A 9679-nucleotide genomic window follows, 5' to 3' on the forward strand; every position below is an offset into this window, starting at 1 on the left:
TGACCTTCTGATTTGACAAGTCTTCCACCGGGAGTGACTTTAATGGCGTCATTACCAAAAAATGTGAAGGAGTTAAAGCCAACGGTTCAGCAGGATCACTACTTAACACGGTTAGAGGACGAGAGTTTAGAATCGCTTCGATTTGGACGAGTAAAGTCGTCATTTCCTCGAAGGTAAGCAACTGATTGCCAACTACTCTGGCTAAGTGAGATTTAACGCTTTTGACATTACTCTCCCATAGCCCTCCGAAGTGAGGTGCCGACGCTGGATTAAACTTCCATTCAATGCGATGTTCGCGCAACTCATTGGCAAATTTATCCTTATATTCCTCCGATTCGAGCAATGAAAAAACTTCATTAAGGTGTGTTTTCGCGCCAATAAAATTGGTGCCACAATCTGAATACATTATCGAGACCGGGCCACGGCGAGACAAAAAACGTTTAAACGCATTCATGAAGTAGTCAGTGCTCAGGTCAGGAGACAATTCAATATGTACTGCCTTAGTAACAAGGCATATGAATAAGCATATATAAGCCTTCTGGCTGCGCACACCACGACGACGAAACGGCAAAACCTGCAATGGTCCGGCGTAATCCACTCCGGTGTGACAGAATGCTTTCGCTTCCTGTACCCTACAGGCCGGCAAACTTGCCATCAAGGGGTGATCGTTTCGCGGTTTCACCTTGAAACAGACATTACACTGTTGCACACGTTTACGCACTATATTTCGCGCAGCTAGAATCCAGTATTTTTGCCTTAATAAAGACATAAGCAACTGGGGACCAGCGTGCAAGTATTTCCGGTGATAATGATCAATGATAAGATCAACAATGCGATCTTTGCGAGGGAGCATTATTGGATGCTGACTATTATAGTTCAGATCCGCATTAGTCAGTCTCCCGCCGACACGCAATACTCTATCTTCAAGGAAAGCATTAAGCTTCATAAGCGCAGGTGTCATTTTGTCTCCCGACTGAGCACTAACTATGTCATTGCGAAAATGTGCCGATTGAAGGTGTCTTAACACTGTCAATTCAGCTTGCTCTAAATGAGATACTTCAAACTTATTCGGCAACTTCTTAACGAAGCGGAGAACATACACCACAATCCGCAGTAACTTGGGCCATGAAGAGACGCGTGCTGCGAGTTAGCCGAAGACACGAGGCGACGTGTGACAGTCTAATGGTGCGGTAGTGACTAATACATTAGGTTTCATTTCAGGTGCTTCATCGACAGACGCGGGATCAAAGGGGTGAACCGGCCATTCAGCGAGTGATAAATAACAAAACTGCGGCCCTGCGAACCACAATGGATGCACGACCAATTGCGCAGGGGTTAAACCTCTCGACAGGCAATCAGCGGGGTTATCTTTCCCCGGTATGTGATGAAAGCAACAGGGATCTAACTTGTCGTGAATTTGTGCTACTCTATTCGCCACGAAAGTATGCCAACGCGTGGGGGACGAGTGAATCCAAGCGAGCGCCACGGTACTATCAGTAAACGCAAATATATTATCAATCTTACAGCGTGAAGAGTAAGTATCAATAACTACACGCATTAATTTTGCCAATATGACGTTCGCACACAACTCCATCCTCGCGAGGGTAATGACAGTTTTAGACGGTGCCACCTTGGATTTCGCGCACACTAGATTAACTGCTGTACGATTCGTATCCGGGAAATAGACATGTAAGTACACTACGCCTCCGTAGGCATTTTCCGAGGCGTCAACAAAACCTAGCACGGATACTATGGCACCATCATTAACACCTACGTGCCGCGGTAATCTAACAGACTCGAGAAATGGTAATTCGGCTTCAAACTGTTGCCATAAAGACATAATCTTCGGGGGTGGAGTCCCATCCCAATCGACATTGGCTTGCCACAGTGATTTTAAAATTAATTTAGCGAGCAGTATAACCGGCGCCACCAATCCTACCAAGTCCCATAATCGAGCAATAGTGGATAGAATATTGCGCTTGGTGCACACGCGCAGCTTCGTATTAACACTGAACGTGAAGACGTCATCGGCCGGTACCCAATGGAGTCCTAGAATTTTGAGCTGACTCTCCGGACTGAACTCGACCGCCTCCGAGACGCGATGCGAGACCGGGATGCTCTCTAGTACTTCGGGTGAGTTACTCGAAAACTTGACCAAGTCGAACCCTCCAGCCGCAAACAAGTCGATCAGCTGATTCGAGAGTTCAACGCCCTCAGCCACTGAGGAACAGCTAGTGGCTAAGTCGTCCATATAAATGTCCGCCTTAGCGACAGCTGCAGCCGCGGGAAAGCGCTCAAGTTCATCCTCGGCGAGTCGACGCACTGTGCGTATTGCCAAATAAGGACTACAGCATAGCCCGAAGGGAACACGTGTCATTTCGAACACGGTAATGGGCTCATTGGGATCAAACCGATATAATAAACGCTGGAAGCGCCTGTCGTCGTTGTCGACTAAAATGCGCAAATACATTTGACGGATATCGGCACTTAACGCGATGGCGTGCAAGCGAAATTTAAGTAATATCTGAAATAAATCGTTTTGCAGGTTAGGGCCCGTATATAAAACGTCATTTAACGACTTTCCTGACGTAGTAGGATTACTAGCATTTAGCACTACTCGTAATTTGGTAGTACTCTTATCTGTGCGCACTACGCCGTGGTGGGGTATAACGTACTGATTATTACCGGAATTAACCTCCGCGACAGTACCAACCGGTTGGATATAATTTTTCTGTAAGTATTCCACAAATACGTTATCATATTCCTGTTTAACAGTATTATTTAATGATAACTTCCGTTCTAATGCCAAATACCTACGCTCAGCTGCCGGCATCGAGATACCAAGGACAGACGGGTCTTCACGGAAAGGCAGCGAAACAATATAACGCCCGTTACTATCGCGGCGTGTAGTATCGCAATAATAATTTTCGCATTTTTGCTCTTCCGTCGTGAGTATATTAGGTGCATTAGGCACTTCCTCTAATTCGAAAAAACGATTCATGCGAGTTTCGAATGGCTCATCTACAGTACAACAAAGCGCGCGAGCGGCATTTTGAACGATTTCTTCAGTGGGGGCCCGACCAATTATTACGTAACCTAATGAGGTTTCAATCGCGACGGGCTCATCATCGGCGCGGGAGACCCTATTTTGCCCCAGAATACGGGAGAATACAACCGAGCCTAGAATCAGGTCTATTTTAGCGGGAGTGAAATAGTCACTGTCCGCGAGATCAAGATTATTTAAGTAATTTAAGTGCGCGACGTCTATCTTAGCGGTTGGTAATTCGCTCGTGATACAATCTACCACTAATGGCTTAATATTTAACCTGACCGACTCATCAAAGCGAGATTGAATATTTAGACAGGTAACACCTTCAATAGGATTAGGTATGTCACCTACACCCAAGATATATTTAGTCTGCGGTTCATACAATTTTAAATTCAAACGCTTACAACATTCAGTTGTAATCAAATCGCGTTGCGAACCACTATCTAATAGCGCGCGTAACGTAAACAATCTTCCGTCGGCATTTCTTACGGAACATTGAATAGTACCGAGAAGGACGCAGGATGTATTCTCACTATTCCGGGGTCGCGGGCGGTCGCGGGGGCGGGTATCGCTTCGGTCAAGCTCGCACGCGTCGAGTGCACACATCGTCACAGGGCCGAACTCGGGAGCCGGAGTTGTGTGGGCCGTTTCCGTTACTTTAGCAATAATAGATGTTTTATTAAAATGAAGTAAACTGTGGTGACTTTTGCCACATTCAGAGCAACGACAAGAATTATCACATTTTAAAATCGTGTGAAGGTGACTCAAGCAATTTACACATGATTTATTAGCCTTTACTATTTTGTATCGCTCATTAGGAGTCATCAAAAGGAACTTTTGACATTTTGTCAAATCAGAATGATCACTCCGTCCACATGACGGGCACTTAGATTGCTCAGACACATTAACAAATGTCTTGACGCTATTCGAACGGGTAGCGGATCCTGCCGATGACTGTGTGGGGGGTCTACGTACCTGAGTACTGCCCGCTTTCGTACTTGAAGAAGAAAATGTAACTGAATGCGCGCGCTGCATGATACGCGAGTGTTCCCGAACAAAAACAATGAAATCGGTACACGTTGGAGCGGTCTTATTAGTATGATATTTAAGTTCATATTCCTTTACCACTTCCAATCCGACTTTTTTGCACGCAATATAAATAAACAAGAAATCCTCCAAATTATCGAGTTTTAATTGTTTCAATGCGGAATATATAGATGAGAATTTATCTATGAACTCCTCAATGTGCGCGGGCGTGTATTCCTTCAAGTTAGGTAAATTAAATAACTTATCCAAGTACGAAGCGGCCAGTACGCGCTTGTCATTGTATTTAGCGACCAATGCTTTCCATATTATAGGGTAATTATCGGCGGTAGGCAAAGCACCTTCACAAATACCTAAAGCCTTGCCCTTCAAAGTTCCCATTAAATAGTGAATTTTCTCCCCATCGGAAAGATCCGGGTTTTAGTGTATTAACACTTTAAAAGTTTCATAATAAATCGGCCACGAGTCGCTATTCCCGTCAAACGAACATAATTCTATTGTAGGCAATCTGCGTGAAGGTTTTTTCACTACGGATTTACTCTCATCGACGCGGCTCGTAATTTGAGTCATTTGCGATAATTGATGAATTTTGTATTTAATCCGCGTGTATAACTGTTCAAACGCAATTAATGAACTATAATTCGGTGCAGGACCGTCCGGCAATGATATTTGCATTTGATTACGTTCTTCGATCGTGTTATTAAAGTCAGTCCGAAGTAAATCTACAGTGAAGGAATCGGCTAAGAAATTATCTATTTTAACCTCATCTTGGCCAATATGTGCCATTGAATCGTGAATGGTTTACTTGCTCTGTAGTTTCCAAAAAGGCTGACTGATACTTAATTATGAATCAATACACATATTAATTAATTACCTGCAGCGCAATATGCTTGCTCATATTGAATTGGTAAAAATGTAAACAGTCGGCACAAATCGCATCAATACATAACAATTATAATGCCAAAAACAATTATTGGGTTTTCCATCGAGAATTATGAGAACTCGTGTTTATTTTTCATTGTAGGTAAATTCGTTAATTATTTATTTAATTGTATTTACAGACTGACACAATATAAAACTATAATCGATATTGCATGGGAAGAATACCGAAGGACTAAATAGTAATATGTGTTCGTGTTTCGGAAGACACGTTATGCCGTTGGCCGTTGGTCGTTATAATAAACCATGTTACGGGTGTCAATCGATAGTTCGTCATCGATCTTACAATCTACACGAAAGAAGAAGAAGACAACTTGCATTCACATCACGTTGGTATTAAAAGTCACATTGACAGAGACATTGGTGGTGACGTCAAAAGCCCATTACCTAAGTGGACAGTCCATCTTAGCGTATAATAAAATAAAAAATAAAAATAAAAATAAAAATTGTTTATTTTCAGACAACTTAAGTCCATAGAGTGTTAGTAACAATACCCTTAAAACTATGTTAGCAATTAATAAACAATACTACTACGTATAGAAAGGGCACTCTCCGCCACGCACCGATACGAGCTTGGAACGAGCTTGGTTTACCTCACCCCCCGATGGTGGGGTAAACTAAGCCCTTTCCAATGTGACTTTTAATATCAACGTGATGTGAATGCAAGTAATCTTCTTCTTTTTTAGTTTACTTAAGCCAGGTAAAGCAAGACCACAATATTTTTTTAGTAAGAGTCGTTCTTAGTCATCTTCGACGACATACTAAGTACCTTGTGTGAAGATGACCCACTCATCCTCCTACCCCAAATATTACGTAAATGTTATTGGATAGACGAACGACCTCAACCAGTCTCTTGACGGATTAAATCCCCCCGCACTCATAAATAACTGGTTTGTTCAAGATATACACGTTAGCTTGTCCCATGTCGATATGAAATAATCGATAGTTTATGAAATTTACAATTGACGTAAAAAGTATAGACAATTCTAGATTGTTTGACTTTATTACTTACTACTTTATTTAAAAGTTAAATAAGTAATTGTAAAGTGAAGTGTTATAAGGACTTAAATATTCGGCCTATTTGACCAGTTAGATGTGAACCCAAAAACCTATAATCTAAGTTTGAAATGCCTAAGTAAACCTCGCTATATATAGTACTTATTAGTCTTTATTCTATGTCAAAGCTTAGTCGTCGCTTTATTCTAGTCTTAAAAAATAAAAAGAAAAAATAATCTATCGATTGCCTGTAGGCGTTTTGATCCCAACACATCACTGCGATAAAATATAACGTGTTAGAGATGCTCAACAACAAGATTGGTTCGCTGGAGTTTGTTGATTTAGGTCGATTTGCTCATTCTGATCATACTTTATTACGACAATCTCGGGCTATAATACTAAGCTTGATTACTCCAGAGTTGACGATTGAGGATATTTTGGTGTTTCCATAAAAATATATTAGTATTTGCTTTGTGTATAGCCACTAATTATTTTGGTCCATACAGGGATATCAAATTTCAAGATATGTTGGCATTGGTTGTAAAGAAAGAGATAAATCAAGCACTATTACTGCTTCCTGATTATTTATGACGTGCCTTATTGTAAAGTTGCCGCATACGGCATTATCTAGTTGGCCGAAATTGCTTCCTGTAGTTGTATTTGTTTATGGAAATTATTAGGTACCTAAGTATTCTATACAGGGTGGCCCAGAAGTTCAGGTTCAAAATGAAAAATTAGAAAGAGGGGCTCATTAGCTACCAGAAACACCCCCATGTACGAGGGGAGGTCAAAAAGTTCGCGGAATGGAGGGGTTGGAGGGGGTTGGTTTGCTCGTACAGGTAGCCGCTAGTTGCACACCTCATTAACAGTATATGTACCAAGTTTGAAGCAAATCGGGTCATTAACGTTTGAACTATCGACCAGCAAACAAGTGAATCGGGAAGAACTCAGCGAATATGGAGAAAATTGAACACCGCGCCGTCATTAAGTTCCTCACCAAGCAAGGAAAATCCGCTCAGACGATTTTTCAAGAGCTGTTAGCAGTTTACGCGGACTCTGCCCCTGGTAAAACCATGGTTTACAAGTGGCATAGTCTTTTCAAGCAAGGAAGAGAGTCGATTGAAGATGACCCCCGCTCCGGACGGCCCATTGAGGCCACCACACCGGAAATCATCGAAAAAGTAGAGAAACTTGTATTAGAAGATACCCGCTTGAAGAAGAAGCAGCTTGCAGCAATGGTCGGTGTATCCGAAACAAGTATTTTAAATATCCTACATCAACATCTTGGGATGACTAAGGTCAGCGCAAGATGGGTTCCAAGAATGCTCACGCCACTTCAAAAAAGCGAGCGTGTCGAGTGTTCTCGCCAGTTTTTAGAGCTCTGTGGAGAGAATAAGAAAGAAGTTATGGCCCGGATTGTTACTGGAGATGAAACCTGGGTTCACCACTATGAACCTGAGTCGAAGCAAGAGTCGATGCAGTGGCATAAAAAAGGCACACCTCCTCCAAAGAAGTTTAAGGTGTCACAATCGGCCGGAAAGGTCATGGCCACTATTTTTTGGGATACAGAAGGTATTTTGCTGATTGATTATAAAGATCGTGGTGTGACTATAACGGGACATTACTACGCTTCTTTACTGGATAGATTGAAAGAGGCTATCAAGGAAAAAAGAAGAGGAAAGCTGTCAAGAGGTGTGCTCCTTTTGCACGACAACGCACCCGTCCACACGTGCCATGTTGCGACGGCTGCCATTCACCGATGCGGGTTCGAAAAATTAAACCACCCGCCTTACAGTCCAGACTTGGCCCCCAGCGATTATTATTTGTTCCCAAAAATGAAAAAGGAACTGCGTGGACGAAAATTTGGCGATGATGAAGAAGTCAAGTCTGCAATTTCGGCCTATTTTGACAGCAAAGAGAAATCTTTTTTTTATGATGGAATAAACAAATTATTTGATAGATCCGGAAAATGTGTTAAGGTTAAGGGAGAATATATTGAAAAGGAAAAATAGTTTCGTGTTTAATTTCGACCCCCTTCCCCCTCATTCCGCGAACTTTTTGACCTCCCCTCGTATGTTCAGCAATTATTTACGGTTTAAGAGATATGACCCATTTTGTACCTTTTTCTAGATTTTCTACCTTACTTCAGAAATAATCATTTTGTCGCTATCCCTTTCTTAATAATTATTTTATTTTACTTCACAACTATGCCTAAGTCTGTGTACCGCTCAATCAAAGATAAATCAAAGTGAAATCAAAGATAAAAAAAAAGTTATCGGAAGTCAAAGTGAGAATTCGACCAAAATTGTTAAAACTTCGCCGAAGAATAATAAACACATGAGATTGTCATGGACACTGAAAGTACTGCTAAAAACTGCTCCATTTAATAGGCTTTTAAAAACATTAATAAAAAGTACCCTTAATATGGGCAAAAAACTAAGTAATTAGCCCTCAAAGATTGCAAGACAGACAGATTTGAAGGAAAATTTGACATTCTCATACAATGTAGCTGCTTCTTTCTAACGTTGTTAAAGGTGCTAAAAGACAGATTTTATTTTAGTATCCAATAGTATGAATCACCAACAGTGCTTGGGGATAACTTTTGTCCCTTGAAATCTATGTACCTTCATTAAAATACGAATACCAAAAGTGACTGCAAGTTTTGTCTTCGGATTGTTGCTATGTCTACCCTGTTAGCGATTATAAGCGTGATTTTTATTTACTTTTAATTGAAAATGTGTCTTTGAGCACCTTTAACAACGTTAGAAAGTAGCAGCTACTCGTACATTGTATGAGAATGTCAAATTTTCCTTCAAATCTGTCTGTCTTGCAATCTTTGAGGGCTAATTACTTAGTTTTTTGCCCGTATTAAGGGTACTTTTTATTAATGTTTCTAAAAGCCTATTAAATGGAGCAGTTTTTAGAAATACTTTTAGTGTCCATGACAATCTCATGTGTTTATTATTCTTCGGCGAAGTTTTAACAACTGTAACAATTTTGGTCGAATTCTCACTTTGACTTCCGATAACTTTTTTTTTATCTTTGATCACTTTGATTTATCTTTGATTGAGCGGTACACAGACTTAGGCATAGTTGTGAAGTAAAATAAAATAATTATTAAGAAAGGGATAGCGACAAAATGATTATTTCTGAAGTAAGGTAGAAAATCTAGAAAAAGGTACAAAATGGGTCATATCTCCTAAACCGTAAATAATTGCTGAACATACATGGGGGTGTTTCTGGTAGCTAATGAGCCCCTCTTTCTGATTTTTCATTTTGAACCTGAACTTCTGGGCCACCCTGTATAAGTATATTCCTATCTAAAAGACTAGCTACGAAACACAAAAACTGCACCCGAGCTGAAATTTTTCCAACAAATATAAAGAGTAATAAATAACTCTTCTCGGAGGAAGATCTTCTCGACAAGTATTTCTCGAGTACGAATATGCTATTGATAACACGTGTTCGTTATGGTCAAAACAAATAGTTGTTAAGGATGGTAGCTACGCATCGTAAACAATTAATTAAAATCTGAAATTGCCCTTAATTTTATTTAAAAGTTGTTTGAGGTACTTAAGTACTTAATTACTAGGTGAGCGTAAGAGGATGCATTGTTCAATTAAAGGTTGATACGACTTAGACAGATTTTGT

The 9679-nt window shown here is 40.7% G+C and overlaps 1 protein-coding gene across 1 annotated transcript; it reads right to left on the reverse strand.

The window, feature by feature from the left end:
* Positions 1 to 1147: 1147 nt before the first annotated feature.
* Positions 1148 to 2377, reverse strand: LOC126368289 (uncharacterized). Its single transcript, XM_050012184.1, has one exon. The coding sequence runs from the start codon at positions 2375 to 2377 to the stop codon at positions 1148 to 1150; it is 1230 nt and encodes a 409-aa protein (XP_049868141.1).
* Between the last annotated feature and the right edge of the window lie 7302 nt (positions 2378 to 9679).

The sequence above is a fragment of the Pectinophora gossypiella genome, chromosome 7, assembly GCF_024362695.1.
Source record: "Pectinophora gossypiella chromosome 7, ilPecGoss1.1, whole genome shotgun sequence".
Lineage (NCBI taxonomy): Eukaryota > Metazoa > Arthropoda > Insecta > Lepidoptera > Gelechiidae > Pectinophora > Pectinophora gossypiella.

Coding starts and splice junctions, on each gene's coding strand:
- LOC126368289 (XM_050012184.1), bottom strand. CDS start 2,377: ATGACACGTGTTCCCTTCGGGCTATGCTGTAGTCCTTATTTGGCAATA.